Below are 19,617 nucleotides of genomic sequence, written 5' to 3' on the forward strand. Positions count from 1 at the left end.
TATAACAATGTTTTACCCAAGGCATGCTGAATCAATGTCCTTATTGTTTAGTATTTATTATGTAATAAAATTTTAATAGTTTTAGATAAAATGTAGGCAAATAAAAATCATAGTAAGTATACATGTTATTTTCTAACCCAACCATAACGTTTGATTGATTCCAAAGCGCGTATTTTAAAAAAAAATTCAAACTCGCTTCTGATGATTTTAGTTTTCTATGTGTTTTGACAGCTTGAAATAAAAATATCATCATTTTTACCGCGGCGCCAACTACTTGTCGAATGAAGCTTTTGTTCGCCTATAAATATAACTATAATATCTAACCTTTTATAGGACGGGACTTGGTATTTTAAATTTAAGAGACCCACCTGCCTGACTCGTGATCGTTAAGCATTCAAGAAAAAAATGTGGTTGCTAATTATTATCAAGCCACAATGGGGGTGCACGTTTTGACAGAAATTCGTTAAATGACACACGGCGCTACCAACCGGTGAACGCACGGGCGAGAAAATAAAAGAAGACGGCAAAAAGTTTTTTGTGTGTGCCAGGTTCTTGTGAGTCGAGGAACAGGAAAAAACTTTTTTTCTGCATTCTACGCCTAGTTAGTTTAATGTGTGTACTTCCACAGAAGCATTATTACTGGGTAAAGTAAAATAGGGTGCGAAAGTTTAGGAGAATCGTCCGGAATCCGCTAGTTTGATTGGAAAAGCACGGGAAAAAGTAGCGGAAAAATCGCGACTCGCGACGACAGCAAAGTGTGGCCCGTGCGTAGTGTAGACGGACTGTAGTGCGGTGCGGTAAAAAAGATGTCTTCTGTCCTGCTGCATGAAGCCTCAACAGCAACGGCATCGCTTGAACTGCCAAATGGGAGTCCCGGAAATTCTGTCCTGCAGCCCGTCTGCAACGAGGACACTCTCTATTGGCAGCAAGCGCTGGAAGCATTAGCACAGAAGGCGATTGTTGGCGATACAATGGATGCTGCTGCGAAAAAGAAAAAGAAGCAGCCTTCAGCACTGGAGGAAGAACAACATAAGGATGGGAAGCAGCAGTCAAGTGTTGGCAGTAGTCCGTGTCCAGCAGTGGCCACCGTTTCAAGTAATGATTGTGACGAAGAGGTTACTGCTGAAAGCGAGGAAACGGAAGAGAACTGCCAGGCTAGCGGTACAAACGATCCGGAAGCCGAGGAAGAGGAGCAGCACGATTGCAAACTCTTCCGGCTGAGCTGCTGCTGTGCGCCCTGTCTAAACCATCGGGAAACTATTATACAACTGTTTGTAGAGGACTTTGAATACAATACGCTATGGGAAAGGTTGCAGTTACTGATAAAGAAATTCTATGATTTCATACCGGAGTGAGTATTGGATTTTTCATTGAAATTGGTTTATCAGTTTTTTCTGCGGCGACATGTTATGTTACGGATGCTGTGTTGCCAGTTGAAATGTAAACAAAACAAGTTCCGGAAAAAGAGAGTTTTTGCAGTTTTTGATGAATTGAGGATTGCCATAGTAGAACTTGGGAGCCCCTATAGGTTACTCAGTACTAGCAACTCTCTTAACTAATTCTATCCGACCAAAATTGTTGTTTTTCCAGAGCTTGATTTCGTTTTGTATTTGGTTTTTGTAAGATAGCGCGTAAATTTTAAAAAGGAATGTGTAAGATTTGGTAAAGATTTCGTAAATAAAATTTATACTTGAATGTACTGTTGGATGTAAAATTGAAATTCAAGATCTAAAATAGTTTGCTTCAGTTCTTCCATGAGGTTTACACGGGAAAAATAAAGCAGACTGTTATAGTCATAAGGCTTACTGTGTACTGTTGTAAACGTGAAATTGAAGCAATACATTTACATTTGCTTGACAGTTGTTCCGGTTGTTCCTCTCATTCAAGTTTTTAAACAAGAGTGTTCACCTACAGAGACTATAGATAACAGAGGCGCCGACACACTCAAAATCCGCTAAATTTTGAAATAAAATGGAAAGTACCATAATAAATAAAGGTAATTCTCCGCTTTCGTTCAAGATTTAGTGGTTTTTGAGTGTCTCGGCGCCTCTGTAATCTATAGTCTCTGTATGTTCCCCTCTCATATCCACAAGACCCGGCTTTATGAATCTGACGGTCTGAGCCAAACATAACCGAGAGAAAAAAAAAGGATTTTCAATAATTTCCCATCTTAACGCATCTTGTATCATGTAGGTTATTCGGAAAATCACAAGCAAGCATGGTTTTCTGATGAAAGCAGTCCGCCCATAAGGACAATTTGACAAAACATCACATCCATGGAATTAACGAAGAACGTTTGCTTCATTCTGTGAAGCTCAAACTTAATAATGTAAATCGGAAGCTCTATCGGAAGCGGAAACTTAAGACTCCCCTGTGCGACCAATATATGTTACATAGAAATACGCTGAACAAATTAATATTTTATGTTTTTTTAATTAACGTTCAAATAACAATTTGTTGGTTGTACATATAAAAATAAAACATTCTTTCAAAATAGTCGTTAACCTGCATCTATAATATTTTTTGATAGTGTTTACTTGCCAGAATCCTTGCAAATGTATAGGCCTTTTAAAATAGCTAGCATAGAAAAATGAACTCTCGCTTGGTTTACAACTTTTTATCATTTTTGATATTGACTTATACTGGCCAAGTTAGTTTGAACTTCTTATTAGCGAGTAAATGCGTTTTTGTGAAGAACGAACATTGGAAGAACTAGGAAAAATGATATGCAAACTGTGAAAAGTAATTAACTGTCAGGTAGGACTCGCTTCCTTTGTTTACATGTTAGTCCTAGGCTATTTGCATTTGCTTATCTTGCCTTTGATTTAAGACGTCGAAATCTATTCAATCCCTGTCTCCTTCTGGTTCTTTGACATTACTTGTACGATGGTTATTTCTATGACCGTAAAACTCAAAACCCTATTCTTACCAATATCGATCTATTTCAGACAAGACGACTCGCAGTTGTATAGCCGCTACATGCAGCTGATGGATAAGTCGTCGCTCAAATGGTTAACCGATGGACGGATCAATACGAAGAAAAACATACAGATATCGCTCGGTTCCAATTTGCCCCTGTCGAACGAGATGACGTTTATTCTGGTGTTTAGCATGCTCTACACGCGGGATCCGCATCAGCTGTTCGAGTTGCTCTGTTTGCAGCTGCGGTCGATTGTGCGGGCCTACAGTCAGGGTCTTCAGGATTTGATCATTGAGTCGAGTGATGGAGAATTGCAATATAATCCCTCGGAGTTGCTCAATTGTGAGTAATCGTTTTGCTGGATTCATTACTTATTGTTTTATGTTTTTATTCTATCCCTACAGATATTCTCGATGGTTACGATAAGCTTTGCCATTCGGCAAACTCATTGTCTCCACTGTTATTTGAGCTACAACGAGGTCACTTGCAACAATTTTCACTAACGTGGTGTTTGATTAATAAACGTATGTATCAACGGTTTGTCTATCTTGAGGTGCAAAAGATCGTGCCTGAGTGCATACTAAAGCTAAAAGAACTTCTGTTTGAGGACGAATATAAAACAATGGTGTGCCGCTTTATTCAATTTGACGACGAGATGAATTCTACATCGCAGATGTGGCGTGACGTTTGGTCGCTATTGCATGATTATCATAAGGCGAAGGAAGATTCTGCCCGAAGAAAGCGGATCAGTTCAGCTCATTCTTTGCTGCTCGCTGTGAAGGAGTCGGAGTTTAACTTGTGCCCAGAAATTTTATTGCAAAAAGAACGACCTATCATAGAGTGGCTTTCGCTAGATGATCGAAACCTATTGTGGCATTATGTGGTTTACAATTTGAAGGCCAAATGGGTTGCTTGTACGAATCCGAGATTGACTGCTTCCATCCAGAACATTCAGTGTCGAAAATGTAACTTCGCTTTGGCAACGCATTACGTGTAAGTATACGACAACAAACACGAGTACACACATTAGCTACCGTACTTACTTGAGGATTTTTGTGTTTCTAGGGCATGTGACTGTCGTACTTGTGTGATTGCTGGTGGCACTTGTCTGGGTATATCCAAGGAGCAGCTGTATTGCGCTAAATGTTCATTCTTTAAAAAGTTGGATCGAGACTATCTAGACTATCTTGGCGAATTCTTTAACAAACCCCTTGGCGAGAAACAATTGCAAGAACGGAAGCAGCTTAACGGTATGGCCAGTTCATCACAGTCGTCTTCTGGGTCAAGTTCAAGAAACGAAATTCCTTTATCCGATTTATCTGAGGGCCAGGCAGGGCGTGCAGATGCATCATCTGGGACAAAAGATGGGTCCAGTTCGTCTGTTGTTGCTACCACTGCTTCTATGAACGTGGGCTCGATCGATAACACTAGTCTCTATCACATTTCTTGGGCCATTTTTAAGCATTTGCCGGAACGAAGTGCGTACACGTGGACAACCCTTGAACCTAAAAGATTTTGCATTTTCCAGGGTGAACCATGCAAGATAAATGCATGTCGTGTAGCAATCAACATAATCGCTATGCTATACCCGTTGAACTTGTCGAAATTTCTTATAAAATCCTACCATCCCCTTAAGGAAGAGGAGCGCAGAAAGATGGCCGAGAATTGGAACATAGATGTAAAGAATTTTATGCAGCGGTTCTGCGATGACATCAACAAACGTTGGCGAACGGAAGTTGCCGATCGGATCCATCCGTTGCATTTCCTGGATCTACTCTGGGAATCCGACGATTCCGAATCGACTCTGCTGAGTGATATGGCATCGGCGTTCGCTGAATGGTTTCTGATTGATTTCCAATTCCCGCAACGTAATGTTATCTATCAGTATTTCACCAAGTTCTTTTTGGCGAAAGGTACCGATATTGAGTTTGACATGAAGTGCTTCGAAAGTGTTAGCGGTTCTCGTTTATTTAACTGGAGTACACCTGCGTCTCCGTTACGGCAAATGATTGCCGATGATATGCAAAGCAAGTTGCTGGGTGTCAACTGGAGTACGATTCTACCGGAAGAAGCCTTGGCGGCTATCAACGGTGATGACATAGCGGCGGCATCTGCGACATTAGAAGTTGTTCCTCCGGGAAGTGTTCTGCTGGCGGCGACCACCACGGCTGTGATGGATCCAATCGTGAAGCTTTGCACCGACGATGGTACCATTTGTAAGGATTGCAAAGAATGCTTCACTGATACGGTTGACAAATCGGAAATTTTTGAAAAAGAAATTAAAAAACCATTAGTCGAGGCACTTAAACTGGCAGCAAGCAATAAGTGAGTATTTTAAAATATATTTATAAACTGCTTTAGTGAAATGTATGATTCGAAATATGACTTTCAGAATACTTGAAACGGAGCTTAAAACACTTCAAAAAGAGCACAGTATGTTAAAAGACATGGTTCGAGATTTGGAGCAGATCCATGAGCAGAAGCACAGCTCTGTTAGAGAGCCGTGTAAAGTGGACAGCAGCTGTACTAGCAATAGCAACGACGGTAACCCTAATCACGGATGTAATGCTACAAGCAACAACATTAAACCAATTAATACAGTTAAAAGCAATGGCGTTAGTGAAACCGCTAATAATGCAGTCCCGAAGGCTACCGTTTCCAATGGCGGAAGTGGGTCTCAAGTGGCTGTCCCAAGTGGTAGCGCTTCGACGTCAGGTGCAAAACCAACTGTTAACAGCCCTGCGAAGACTATGTTGAATCAAGCAACCAATACTCCATCCAAGCCTGCAACTCTACAACAACAGGCTGCTGCAAAAACTACTCAACTGGGGACGTCTTCCAAGGCTGCGCCAGTCGGGACAAATCCTTCAGTGGCTGCAAACGTCACCGGAAAGGTTAGCACTAAATCAACCAGTACTCAAGCTGTTGCTGCTACTGGAGGAACAGCTACATTGCCACCAGCTGCGACCCCCTCTACGAGTACCAGTGGCAGTGGCAGCAATGCACATGTTATCCAATCTAAGGAAGAACATAAGAAAACCTGTCATCGTGGTGGTGCTACCGGAAGCGAAAAGGGCGACGGGTCCTGCGTGTGCTACTACTGTACACTCTTTGGGCAAAGTGTTTGTTTGGTAAGTATACACTAATTGTGAAGCATTCTGGCGATGTAAGAAAACATTAATACATTCGATTCTCGATATTCCTTTTCAGGAGTGCAATCATAATCAGCGAACGAACGAAACGCGCGATCGATTGCGAAAGAAAATAAAACAGCTGCAAAGTAACAAGGATAACCAGCAGCTCAAATCTCTAAATCTGAAAAACATCAAGATACCGCCGGGAGGTCTGCTGAAAAAAATCAATACCAACAAGAGCAATTCGACGAATGCGGTCACTAACAACGGTGCCAATGGTTCTAGCTCGACAGTTCCTACCATCACTAAGGAGTCGATTACGTCCAAGGTGGAAGCAATGAAGAACAGTAACCAGAAGATGCCGCTGGCAAACTCGGCAGCGGCTGCTGGTTTAGCGACATCCAACGCCAAGATTCCGATGGTGACTGCTCCCATGTCGATAGCGAAAAGCAATTTAGCGGGCGCAAAAGGTGCTGCAAGTGGAAAGGAAAATGTTCAAAATTTGCCATCCCAGCAGCAGCACCAAAAGTCTGCCGCTCAAAGCATGCTAAAGAATCCACCACCGCCGCCAGTGGTCGAGGAAAAGTCGCTCGATGATATTCTACGGTTTATCGAGGGCGACGATGACGATAAGAATGCGAATAATAAGAAAGCAGCCAAAAAAGTCAAACAAAAACAAAAGAAGCAAGAGCTGAAGAAAATAACCGAATTGGGAGAGCTAAGTCAAAAATTTTCCGAATTTCATATGGAAGAGCAAAAAGCTCAGAAAAGGTTGCAGTTTCAGCAGAATCTAAAAAAGAAAGACAAAAAACAGCTACTGGAAGATATTAGGGCGTTCGAGGCGAAAAAGGTGCAACTGCAAACAGATATCAGTAGTCTTGTGTCGAGCATTAAAGACAACAATCCTGAGTTCAGCTTTAAACTGGATGGAAGCGCAGATCAAACCGTTGAAAAGGCACCGGTTTCAAAGGGTAAACACGAACAACCGGCAGTAAAGCAGCCGAAGTCAGTTGCCCCAGCAGTTGAGAAACAGCAGCAGATGCCTGCCAAACTGCAGCAGAACATTAATCTTTTACAGCAGCAGAAGCAACGCCAGCAGCAGCAGCTTCTCCAACAGCATCAGCAATCCCCACAACATCCGCAACAGCCACAACATCCGCAACAGCCACAACATCCGCAACAGCCACAACATCCGCAACAGCCACAACAACATTCGCCAGACAACGTTAGTGTAGACTCAATGCGAAGAATGGTAACCATAAAGCGAACCTTTCTGCCACATGCAGAACCACAGGTTACCGTTACCGCTAAGGGACCTTCTCCCGACAAGGATCAGTTGCTGTACACGTTCATTAATGGTCAGTTAGTGCCACCAGAGCCAGCTACTGCTTCATCTAGCCGCAAAAATAGTGGTTCGCAAACGGTAGGCAAAAAACAGCACCAACAACAGCAACAGCAACAGCAGCAGCAACAACAACAACAACAACAACAACAGCAACAACAACAACAACAACAGCAACAGCAAGAAATTCAAAATCAGCTAAGCCGAATGAAGATGAAGATGGCATTCAATGATGCCAAGCAAATCAGTGACATGATTGTTAAGAGTCAGTTTACGAACGATACTGACGTTTGGATTACGGAACGTTTGCTCAAGCTCAGCCTGAAAGAACAGTCACAACAGCAACAGTCGATGCGGGAGATAGATGAACTGATGCAAAAGATACAGCTGCAGCAGAATGGCAACGCGGATCGGAAAAAGAACGCTGGCGACATCATGCAGCTGGCAAAACGGCTGTCGGAAAAGTTGGCTCAGATCAGGAGCAAAGCGAAGACCTCCGTTAGTGAAGCACAAGCGAAGGCCGCTTCGCAAATGTTGCAGAAGATCGTGCAGAAATTAGAAATGGAATCTAATGGAGCAAGCGGTGCAGACGACGAGGGCTCTAAGAAAAAGAAGAAGAAAAAGAAGCAGGATAAGGTTGCGGACGAGATCGATGAGATTGATAAAATTATTGCCTGGCTTGACGAGTTTCAAGTCGGAACGGAGCAAAAGAAAACGGACAAAAAGCCACCGGCAGAAAAAAAATTAGGTAAAGTTTTAAACCGCAAGCTTAGCAAAGAATCAATCAGTTCCAGTGGCAGTGTTCAGAAAATTAAGGACACTAAGGACCTTAAGGGAAAGGCAAAAGCTAGACCTGACGAAGTCAAGGAACCATTGAAGAAGGACAAAGAAACACCACAGAAGAAATCGTTGCCTCGCAAGAAAAGCGAGGTCTACATCGATCCGGAGTTTGACAATAACGCATTCAAGCTACTGAATTTGGACGATACCGAGTCGGGTGATGAGGAAGAATATGATTTGCAGGAAAATCCGCCAGCTGAATCTGAGATTACGGAACGACCGAAGTCGCCAGTAAGGTCACCAACACCTCCCTCACCGAAAATTGAGCCACCGAAGCGACCGCCGACACCTCCTGCTCCAGTGCCGCCGGTTATAGCCAGTAGCAAAAAACTTACTAAAAAGAAAAATGAAAAACCGAAAGAGCCCCCTAAGGTTCAGCCTGTTGCTGTGAACAAGGAGGTTAAACAAATCAAAACTAAAGAAAATTCTATCCCGCCATCGGTACAAACCGTTTCAAAAAATCCGAAAAACAACTTCGGAAATGCTGCAAATATACAATCGTCCAGTGTTAGAAAACCGGTCGCTACGGTCTCAACTGCAACTGTACAACCTCCAGACAAACCAGGACAAGACAATTCGACCATGTCTAAACGTAAAAAGAAGCTTCTTCAAAAGCAGCAGGAACAGCAGTCTAAGCCGAATATGCAATCCAAACAGCAGAAGAAACAGACACAGCAACAACCACAACTTAATTCAGCCAACGTTCGACATATTGACAAAGCAATCAAAACCGCCGATCGTTTGGTAAAATCACCGAACGATCGACGGTCGAAGGTGAATATCGGTGTTGACACGACGTTGGAACTGATAGGCGAACCAGGTATTCCACCGTCGCAACCAACAGGTAGAATAGGTGGCCTACCGCAAAAGATTCCTTATAGCTTTGCACCAGGCGATACGGCATTCGGGATAAGTATAATGGACCAGTTAAGCCGAGGAATACGAGTTGAAGGGCTGCAGTTGCCTCCGGGCATCACGCTTACGCGTGTTGATGGAGCGCAAGCGGAAGCCATTAAAGCCAAACGTGACTCGATCAAGAAGATTTGTGAGCCAATGCAAACCATTCAACCGGAACAAGCGGTACCGCCAGTTCCGGCTCAGATGATGATGGGCGCACCCGGTAGTGTTGCACCTGGTATGTTCATGATGAACCCAACGATGGCTCAGTCGGCTTCCTCAGGCCAAGATGCTGTCATTATGGTCGACACTAATAAGCTGAAGGGAAATTCCGCTGGTGATAATGAGAAAAAATCGAGCAAAAGAAACAAACGGAAGAATAGGAGCAAAAACAAACAAGACCCTTCGAAGGATGGCCATTCGAGATCGGATGGCGGTAAAAATTCGAAGAATGGTAACAGCTTTGTGACTCTCCGCAATCCGATGTTTCAAAATGCTCCGCAACGGGGTGGTTCTGTTCCAAACGATCCGGGGGCTACCAGTACCCGTTCAACGCTAGGATACGATCAGCCTGCAACCATTTTCAAGAACGATAATGGAATGTTTACCATCCGCAATCCAGCTTTGCATCAGGCCTTATCCGGAGGTGTGCCGCCTTCGACCAGTGGATTCAGACCATTCAATACCAACTATTTGGTCGAGAATGGAATTTATCCGCCGACTGGAGCGTCTAACGCAACGACGGCAAACTATCTTCAACAGCAGCAGCATCAGCAGCAACAGCATCTTGCCGGAAATTTAATGCCAGCAGCAGGGTCGAGTAATTCGGTAAGTTTGGGACAATTGTAACAAGTTTGTTAAGTGAAACGGGTCACTGAGTTATTTGTTTTTACACATGTTTTAAATAGAATCAGTAAACCCAAATTTACGATGGTCTAGAGAAACTATTGGGATGCATTGCATGATGGCGTGTGTGCTGTATTTCAGTCTTCAGAATATTCCCATTTTTAGGATTATGAATTCGTCTTCTAATTTTCACTATAAAAGTATAATACATTTCCTGTGCAGCAAATTTTCCACAAGATTTTCGAATGATTATAATGCTAGCTTCCTAATACGCGAATAATCGTTTTACCAAAGTTACATACCCTCATATTTTTGTAAATAACATTTTTCCGAAATTCTTGCAGAATGCATTTTCACCGGCAATAGAACCACCTCGCAAGTGCAGTTCCGTCATAGGCAGTGAGATGAAGAATGCTCAGAAACAGAAGCAACAACAGCAACATCAACATCCACACGCCCTTCATGGTTCGTGGCATCAGCTAAATGGGGGTGCCGGTACTGTTCCACCGCCGGCCACTGATTTGTATAATCCGCTCACGCTTGGACCGAATCCGAATCAGCGATGCTACTCACCTTTTGAAAGTTTGCAGTACGGGTTGACCGGAAGCCAGGATTATATGAATCCGCAGAGTCCGTCGGCTGGCTATTATCCACTTAGCTCTCCTTCAACTATGAATGCAATCGGATCTGAGCGGTCACAAGCAAGAGCGCATGCTGCCGCTGCTATGTCCTCCACGGTCAACAACCCTAGCTGTCGAAGGCTATTTGGCGCGGCTGGTGCTGGTGCACAATCTTGTGACGATCCGTCGGGTCCTTTCTACGATGGGATTGCTGGTGGTCCATCAAATCATAAATATGATGATTTGTCTTTTTTGCAAAATCTGCAACCTGGTCAAAGGTTGAATAGTGAGGTGAGTGTTCGTGTCCGTCCGTCTTATATAACACAATTCCTAGTTCGATTTCACTGTTTAACATTGTAGGTAACAATCCACAACATTAACGAATCTAAGTTTTTGCGTCAGCAGGGACAAAATTTGGCCAACGACATAGAGATTACACGAATACCAGCCCCAGGAAGCGCCGTCTCATCATCTGGTTTTAATCATCCACCACAGCCAACCATACCGCATCCGTTGCTAATGTCACCGGCTGGTTCAACGATAAGCAACGAAGCGACTCCAGCTGTTTCGATTCCAGGCGGAATTTCGCCAAGCGCTGCGAATGCGGCTTCAACGGTAAATCTCCTCGCACTGAACGATATTGAAACCACACTATTTTTGCAAAAATACCATCAACAGCAAATGCAATTGCAGCATCAGTTACATCAACAAATGCAGCAACTCCAGCTACAACCCTTGAGTCGCCAGCAGCAGCAGCAGCTAATTGGAGAATTCGGAGGTCAGTGAAACATTTTTTCCAATGGTGACATTATATAGCATATTTTTTCATTTTATTAATTATACACTCCGCTAATCATACAAATTAAACTGCTCCTTAGACAAGGTTCTTGTAACAAAGAAATAAACACTGACTTTTGTATATAATTTCACATTTATGTTTTCAAATCTACTACAGAGAAACCGTGAATATGCCTGTTATGAATTCGATTGATGCTTGGTGGGTCATTCATTTACCGCTTTTTAGACATTTTTTCGTAACGTTTAACTTCACGTGGACATTCAAAATTAACAGTATTTTCCATTACAGAAAATATCTTCGCTCCGAATCAAATGGTCAATCTAAACGAGTTGGAATCGGAGGAACGTGATATTGAATCATTCAAACGGTTCAATTATTACTTCGATCCGCCAAAGAATAAGCCTAAAATCAATCTGAATGTAAAGGATATTGTGGCGAATAATAAAAAGCCGGCTAGTGGCACTGCCTGCACCAACCACAATGTTTCCAGCGGCGGTGGCAGCAGCAGCAGCAGTAGTATCAGTAACGATAACAACCCTGGTGGTGTGAGCATAAGCGAAGATATACAACCGATTCGGCCACAGGCACCTATCGGGACACCTTCTCAGAAAGGTCTTCATCAGCAACAGAGTACACCTGTGTCGTCCGTCGGTACGGGAGTCTCTACGATGCTCTACCCGGCAACCTCGGACAGCCCGGCCTCATCGGCGTCAATCTTCGATGGAATCTCGTCGTCGATGAGTAGCCACGCGCACTCTTGTGATGATTTGTACAACGATTTGCTCACCTCGACGGGCAATCTGAGTTTGAATTTGAATTTGAACCTTACCCAGCTGCAGCAGTCCAACTCGGATCCCATAGCATACGATAATTTTGGCGTGGGTGGCGGGGCACCCAGTTTGAGCAGCATTGGTAGTTCTTCCACCGGTGGAGGCGGAGGGACGAAACCCTCGGCTAATGAGCTGTCTCAAAGTATTATCAGCAATTGAAAATGTGATCAGTAGGAAAAGTTCCTACCCGGTTCAGGTTTGAAATAACAGTGCTAAGCGCTAAGATGCTCACGTAACAAAATGAAATCAACAAATCTACATTTTACCATATTGTCAAAGTTGCCTTCAAACAGAAGTGCCATAGATTTCCTTCCCAAAAAAAGAAAACAAACAACACAGACACAGTTAATCGTCGAATGCACGAGCAAACCTGCATCAGGTATTGGGAACATCCTGCTAACCAATGGGTCAACAATTGCACACAACAGAAATTTCGACTGCCACTACATAAAATGGATCCACGATGCCCCATCCAGGCAAGAAGGGGCCCAATGTGTCACAGACTAGTAAGATTTAGTATCTTCAAACAAAAAAAAAAAGAAAATGTTAAAGCTTGTCCCCTCCCACGAGAGGTTAAACAGTACAGCAGTAATCGTCGGTCAAACGAATCTATTAAACAACACCACATACCAAGTGAAATTTGGTTGTTTTACCTAAACGATGACATGCTAGGGCCGTTTACTAGCCCCGACATTTGTGTCGATGTGCTTGAACTTTTAGTTCGTATTGTACGTAATTGTCCTGTACCCTAATAGCTGGCTACGAAGTCTGTCGATAAAGAAGGGTCAAGTTTAGAAAGACGTTTACGTCCAAAAGTTTGCCTTTATTTAGCACGGCAGTAGCTCGGGCCAGATTCGATTCATTTTTCTTGTGGATAGAAAGCTTACTGTCGACTCAAGCACTTACATTAGCGAACACGAAACACGCGTATGTCATGATTGTCACTCCCATTTCTTAATCTTCAAATTTGCGGGGCAGCTGGTCCAAAAAATAAGCTTCTTCGCTGCTTGATCTTATTTCCGTGTGAAGAAAAGATTTCTGCGCTGACATCGCTCTTCGTGGAGTCTCCATTTCCAGCGTTCATCCGGATGCTACTGGTACCAGCTCATTGCCTGCTGCTGCTTCTAATTACATACAGAGGTTAAATATTCGCGCACTGGGATGCACTGCAGTTGGTATTAACCTCGGAATCCTTTGCCACAGCTCAGCCATCGCAATCAGCATTCATCAGTCGTCCCGGTCATGTGTGTGGGAATGATGTCAGGATCTTCTAGTTTGAAAAGTCAGGCAAGTAGGTATGCATAATTTCGAATCTTCGACACCTGAGATTTTTTGATGACCTAGCACGTGAGGGGAACTGGTCTGATACGAGCAACGTAGGTAAATTATAAACGACTTTTCACTGAAGACCGGAGACGGTAACCAACCTATTTTGGACCACATCTGCTGCAGCTGTACATAATTTGGACACTTCCATTTGATATTGGTGTAACTGTGGCGAATTATGTACAGCCGGAGATGAGCTGGCTTCAAATGTGGCATCTTTTTTTTAGCTTTAGACAAAATGGAAAATTTTTCGCTGACTTCAAACTAAAGAGGTTTTTGGTCACAATTGGCAGATGACCTATCAGGGTATGAAATGGGGAAGGCAAATGAGGAAGCGTCCAACATAGCTCCAGCCATCCTAAGCCCCTACCTAGCGCCTCCACGTGGCCTTACCCGGTAATGCTCAATTGAGTAGCCAAGCTAGGAGGTGCAATGATGGGTGGTTCCCGGCTGTCTGATCTCAAAACTGCGGGTTTGGATGACGGCTGAGCCACACGACCTTGTTAGTAGGTAAGCTTAACATAAGTTATTTTAATGATTTGTTTCGTTTTAGCTCATGAAGCAAGCACCTCTTACTGTACAGTGAAAACTCGGGCCGAAGAAAGTTTAAATAATGCTCATGGATACCAGAAGAAAAAATTAAGTTAATAATGGAAGCACTCATGTAAACTCAAATGATGCAACTCTATTCCACTCGAAGGACTGCTGGTGAGATTGTTCTGTTTTTGTCTATATATCTTCATATAATGTATATTCATATAACACATATTTTATTACATTGCCATATACCATCATTATCGTAAAGGGGAAGGAGCATAAGGGTATCGAATGAATCGAAGACTGGATGAGGGATGTGGTAACCAGCCCAAGTCATATGAGGTCGGAGAGGATTTTGACGCGCCTTTCTAGCACACAAATCATCACCCAAAATAAGTTTGCACGGCAAAGTTATGTATCTAGAAACCGGAAGTTATGCTGGAAGGAGTGTCTGATATTCCCGTGGAATCATATAAGCGACATTGCTTATAGATCCACAGAACCCCTTTTGGTCCTTCACGAACAGCATTGACATGAAAGTTGCTAGGTAGATAAATTCGATTCTGCAGTAATTCTACTTGCATACATACATATACATATACATATACATATACATATACATATACATATACATATATACTTACATACAATTGGCACATGACCTATCAAACCATGAATCTGCGCACGAATTTATCAACAAACACATTTGTTTCTGGCCTGGTTAGCTTCGAAGTACGATGATGATCTCAGAAGCCAGTCGTCATATATTCGAATCTCGGCTGGGCGGTACTGCTAGACAGAGTCAGAAGGATCGTTGCACCAGCCCCGTGATTGTCCTGTACTCTCTAACAGCCGGTTGCAAAGTCTATCGATAAAGAAGGGTCAAGTCTTTGAAAGATGTTTCAGCCCAATGCTTTGGTTTCATTTGTTTTTTTTTTTGGCAGGAACATGGCGTACGTAGCAGTCTTTTCTTCGGAAAATGTCTAAACTATTTGAATACTTTTTGTAATGGAATAGAGTATATTTCATCTTTTTTGTTACCTCAAGAAAATAGTAAAAAATCATAGTTTTCCAAACACATTCAGATTTGCGTAAAAAATCAGCTTACTTCTACTACTTACTCCAAGCTTAATGAGTTCGTTGGGTACTTTAGTGGTAAAGAAAATTTCAAACTTCACTTAACATGCAACAAGTTAAGAGTTCACTCAAATTGTGATCGTATCGGATATGGTAGAAACGTTATCACCACTCATATTGTGTTCGTCCTGAAAGCGAGCATATCGGACCGGTAGGGATTGGCTGCGCATTCGGACCGCCATTCCTTGCAGTTCCTCCGCCAGAGTGGTCGTCCGACGGCGACGCTTGTACAGGATCATTGCCGCTAGCGTCAATAGCGCACAGAGTGCGAGGGCGCCTACAATCGTATATCCTAGTGGACCGGCTGCGGATTTAAGAAAACTGTGTCCGGTTTTGTTCGGTTCCAGATAGGTGCTCTCATCTACAGTCGAATTCGTAGCGAACACTGCTGGCTGACTCGGCGGCATTGCAAGTTCAGATGTTTGATTAGTCCCAGTAGTTGATACAGTAGTTCTGGGTAAGGTTTCCTCCTCTGCCGGAAGCGTTGATAGTGGGGCAAATGTTAGCATATCTGTGTCAGTGGTGATTTCAGTAAAACCAACTGTTGTAGTTGGTGTGGTAGAGGCAATAACATTGATTGAAATGCTTCCGGGTTCTAAAATTACCCTGTTTAAATATCAAAGTTAGCAAAAACACCAAAAAACTGAAATAGTATGTTTGTTTACCGCAAATAACTGACCCGTGTACAATTACAGACGAGGAAATTTTGGTTGAGCGAACTTTCGCAAAATTTATCAGTCCAGTTTTCAAACCAAAGCTGACACTAGAAAGCTCTGAATTCAAAATTCCGCGTGAAATTTCAAAATCTGTTCTATGCTACTTACCTTATAGCGCTTTGTCGTATCCGTGGCCATAATTGTAAGATTCCAGAGATATAGTCCCTTAGTCCATTCGGCCAGCACGCCCAACTCATTCTTATCGACGGCAGTTAGAAATAAATGAAACTGTGTCTGCTCCGGGGCGGGGTCTACGTCAGATAATAAATCCCTGTGAAAGGCAACGGTACCCAAGCACAAATAGGACACGCTCTCGCCTGGTACGTCAAAGGAAGGAAATTCCGTAACACTGATCGTTGCTCGTTGAGGAAGTTTAACATCAGATGGTATCCGAATGGAGCCTCGTAGAGAATTCTTGGTGGCAGGTTTTAATCTCATCGTTTCCAGGGTAAACCAGTCATCCGAATAGCCAACCTGCTGGTTGCCGCAGAGCCGTTGGGCAACTTCTGGAATATAGCTTAGCAGTTGAGCCTTTGCTGTGTTCTTAGATAGCGCAGTTCCATTTGGAGAGTTGATCAAACTTTCGTATAGCTCAATCTTGGTACTCGAAGTATCTACCGTGTTGGTGATTGGTTTAGGACTTGGAGATCTGGCTTTACGCACTGTCTTTTCTTCCACGTGATCAATCAACTCTAGCAGCTGACCGAGGATATGATCGTTACTTCCGCGTTCGAAATCTAGAAGAACTTTTACTTGTTGCGCAAGTTGCAAAATACTTTCCTCGGTTAATGGCGGTGATTGGTCTAGAAAGGCTGTTTGGATTTTGGGAATTTCGTTTTCAATTATAGTTATAATGTTTTGGTAGACAATGTCAAATGATTCAGAGTTTTGATTTTTTAATGTTAGTAGCGTTTCAAATGCTATTTTGCAAGCTTCGCGGAGGTTGATTCGATTAAAGTTACTCTGTATGGAATCTACCATAAACTGCAGCTTATGTAGGTCCAAAACTGAGTTGAATTGTACTGTTACTGAGGGACCACTAACCCGGGTACATGCTGCCCTAGAATCGCAAACCACATAGTAGGTGGATATTTTTTCGTGAGAGAAAGGTAGCTGAGTTTCCGCTGACATTACTTCGTAATAACTAGCAATTTTGATAGAATTTCCAGCTGTTTCATACCAGTAGGAATACATCAGTGGGTAATCCGTTTCCGTGTCTTTAGCGACCTCCACTGACCAGGTGAACAAGGTTTCCAGAGCAATTCCATTTTCTAATTCTAATGGGGTAATTTCCAACGGCATGCCTTCGGGTGGTCCGTTAGTTTCTAATATCATATCCCAGTAAGTGTTCACTGTATCTCGCTTAGTGCTAGCATTAAAGTTGTCATTTATCGGCTCCGGGCAGCTGGTCTCTAATCTGAGTTTATATGAAACATCTGATTCCAGAAGGGTCTGATTTGACAATAAGGACATTGCTGGAATTGTTAGCTTGACTTCTCGCTCTACTGTATCATTTCCATAGTCTACAAGCTCAGAGAGAAAGTTTTCGTCGACGTCGTTAATAAATATTCCGCCCAACGTTTCTACAACCGCAGAAGGAAATGTTGCGTAGCCAGTTTCATTTACTACGGTCCAGTTACAAATACACTTTGGAACAAGACCACTAACGTCTGCAACAAATTCATATTGTCGTCCTGGAATGAGAAACATTGGCGGTAGTTTCTGAAGCACCACACTGATAGTGGACTTGGTACTGACTTCAATATTCGATGTAGTGCTAATGTTTCCAACTGATGCGGTTATTTCATAACTGAATAACAAGTTAAAAGAAGATCAATAATAGTGCTTTTGACGTAACAGTTTTGGTCTTACCTTGGCTCCTTTAAAAATGAAATGGATACCGAATTGGCTTTGACAATCAAATCGTCGGAACAACTTGTGTCTCCCGTTGCGTCTTCACAACTCCAAACAATGTAAGTTTCTTCGTCCGCATTGGAGACTGCATCAATCAGCGTAGACTGTGAGAAACCGGCGGTAGATTTCGTAGGATACAGAACCACCCGACGGGCCCGATTCAAAATGGTAACCTTCATTTCGGCTTTGGCTATTAAAGTGCCATCCGTTGAATTTAAAACGATAGCTGTTATTTTAACATCGGCATTCGGTAGAAACACACCCGCGGGGATTTCCAGCTCGTTAGACTGACTCAACGTTCTTTGTATAGCATTGTTAGATTCCGAAATAGTCCAATTCAACTGGAACGAAACATAGCTGATTTTAGTCAAACGAAGTCAGAAATGTGGTTTGAAGCCTCACCTTGTAATCATTTCGAGCCTCACAGAAAATTATTTTCGCCGTCACTAGGTACGGTAAGTCGGGATAAGCTACCTCTGAACCAAGCAATATTAACGATACGTCATTGCTGGCAGATGATCTGTCTTGTACAACGGAGGTTCCTGTATTCTTGCCTCGATAGGTGATGGTGAAATTTTGAGCCTGACTGACTACATCAGCTTCATCCACGCCGGTAATGCTAAACGTGTAGTTTGTCCTGGGTACTAGGTCCTTATTAGGGATAACTATTTGATTAGTGACGGAAATTTGCTCATGGTTTTTGTTGAGTTGCCGTTCGAGCTGACGAACACTGCGCCACAAGTGTAAGGTGTGTCGTTGACTGATGAAACCGTTCAGTAGAGTGAAATATATCGTCACATGGTAGCGCAACCGTTGACCACTTCTCGTTTGGAGGCTATGCGGGGAATGAGAAAAACGCAATGTGTCAGTTGACTAACTAGAAGCACACTAGTGGTGAGGTGTATGCGTGCAATTAAATCGTTGACCAAACGTGAATAAATAATAAAAGTCAAAAATCGATAGCTTATTCATGTTGTGTGCAATAGAGTTCAACAAATATTGTTGGGTGTGAGAGGTTAGTAACACATTATTTTGGCAGTAATGTAGATTACCCGATTGTTATTTGATGATTACTCGGGACTGAATAAATTGTAGTGTTAGCTATGGCTTCTGGTGGAGGACTTCCGCAAATATATTTGGGCGCTAGAATACGAAAAGTTGGCTCCTTCTGCTAAGACTTAAAGAGTTAATTTTCTACTTGCACCGAAAATTGTACACAACTTACGCAAATTGTCTTTGGGACTTCGACCAGAAAAAATATAATAGTAACGATGAAACTTACAGAAAGTTTATACATTTCTTAGTTTGCGTCCGGATTGTGAACGAATATTGATTTTCTAGTCATCAAGCCGAACCAAACGACATTAGCATTCGTATGGAGCAATGTCTGAAAAAGGACTGCCTTGTAAGTCGTCGCTCTGGTGGACTTTCACTCAGTAAATATCAGTGTACATACTAACAGTATCGTGCCACCTGTTGAAGGACTATACTTACTTTTAACCCTCTTTAATTGAACGGAATCAAATATGTATGTATGGCAGTTTTACAATTTTACGAATCATTAGATTTGGTTTTTGTTCCAAATAGATGTAAACTTTGATTTCTTTATTTGACAGAGAACGAAATTGATATAATTAATTGGATAAAGTAATTATAAAGTGATCGCCTCTGATTTTACTCTTTTAGACTACTAACTCTTCATGAGGTTACCTCAAGTCTCTTGTTCATACAAATAAACCAGCAACAATTGAAACTTTGG

At 42.6% G+C, this 19,617-nt stretch overlaps 2 protein-coding genes across 6 annotated transcripts; one reads left to right on the forward strand and one right to left on the reverse strand.

Annotated features, from left to right (window-relative positions):
- The first annotated feature begins 540 nt into the window (after positions 1–540).
- Positions 541–12,848, forward strand: LOC128734288 (uncharacterized). Of its 5 annotated transcripts, none has more exons than XM_053828423.1 (10): positions 541–1,351; positions 2,949–3,262; positions 3,325–3,913; positions 3,986–5,245; positions 5,313–6,051; positions 6,131–9,961; positions 10,324–10,890; positions 10,960–11,214; positions 11,278–11,377; positions 11,687–12,848. In XM_053828423.1, exons 1-10 carry the CDS (start codon positions 807–809, stop codon positions 12,385–12,387), a joined length of 8,901 nt encoding a protein of 2,966 aa, XP_053684398.1. In that variant the 5' UTR covers positions 541–806; the 3' UTR covers positions 12,388–12,848. The 5 variants fall into 5 exon arrangements, with proteins under 5 accessions (XP_053684398.1, XP_053684406.1, XP_053684372.1 ...); XM_053828431.1 differs by having other exon boundaries at positions 11,293–11,377; XM_053828397.1 differs by having other exon boundaries at positions 10,960–11,377.
- Positions 12,849–15,296: 2,448 nt separating this feature from the next.
- Positions 15,297–19,155, reverse strand: LOC128745541 (uncharacterized). The gene is made up of 7 exons (XM_053842616.1): positions 19,141–19,155; positions 18,911–19,026; positions 18,261–18,693; positions 17,817–18,199; positions 16,053–17,754; positions 15,894–15,991; positions 15,297–15,834 (listed from the first exon to the last, which is right to left on the reverse strand). The coding sequence occupies exons 1-7, from the start codon at positions 19,153–19,155 to the stop codon at positions 15,297–15,299; spliced, it is 3,285 nt and encodes a 1,094-aa protein (XP_053698591.1).
- Between the last annotated feature and the right edge of the window lie 462 nt (positions 19,156–19,617).

Source organism: Sabethes cyaneus, chromosome 1 (genome assembly GCF_943734655.1).
Source record: "Sabethes cyaneus chromosome 1, idSabCyanKW18_F2, whole genome shotgun sequence".
Lineage (NCBI taxonomy): Eukaryota > Metazoa > Arthropoda > Insecta > Diptera > Culicidae > Sabethes > Sabethes cyaneus.

Coding starts and splice junctions, on each gene's coding strand:
- LOC128734288 (XM_053828397.1), top strand. CDS start 807: ATGTCTTCTGTCCTGCTGCATGAAGCCTCAACAGCAACGGCATCGCTT. Junction 5,246..5,312: donor AAACTGGCAGCAAGCAATAA/GTGAGTATTTTA, acceptor TATGACTTTCAG/AATACTTGAAACGGAGCTTA. Junction 6,052..6,130: donor TTGGGCAAAGTGTTTGTTTG/GTAAGTATACAC, acceptor ATTCCTTTTCAG/GAGTGCAATCATAATCAGCG.
- LOC128745541 (XM_053842616.1), bottom strand. Junction 18,200..18,260: donor AGGCTCGAAATGATTACAAG/GTGAGGCTTCAA, acceptor GTTTCGTTCCAG/TTGAATTGGACTATTTCGGA. Junction 15,835..15,893: donor ACACGGGTCAGTTATTTGCG/GTAAACAAACAT, acceptor ATATTTAAACAG/GGTAATTTTAGAACCCGGAA.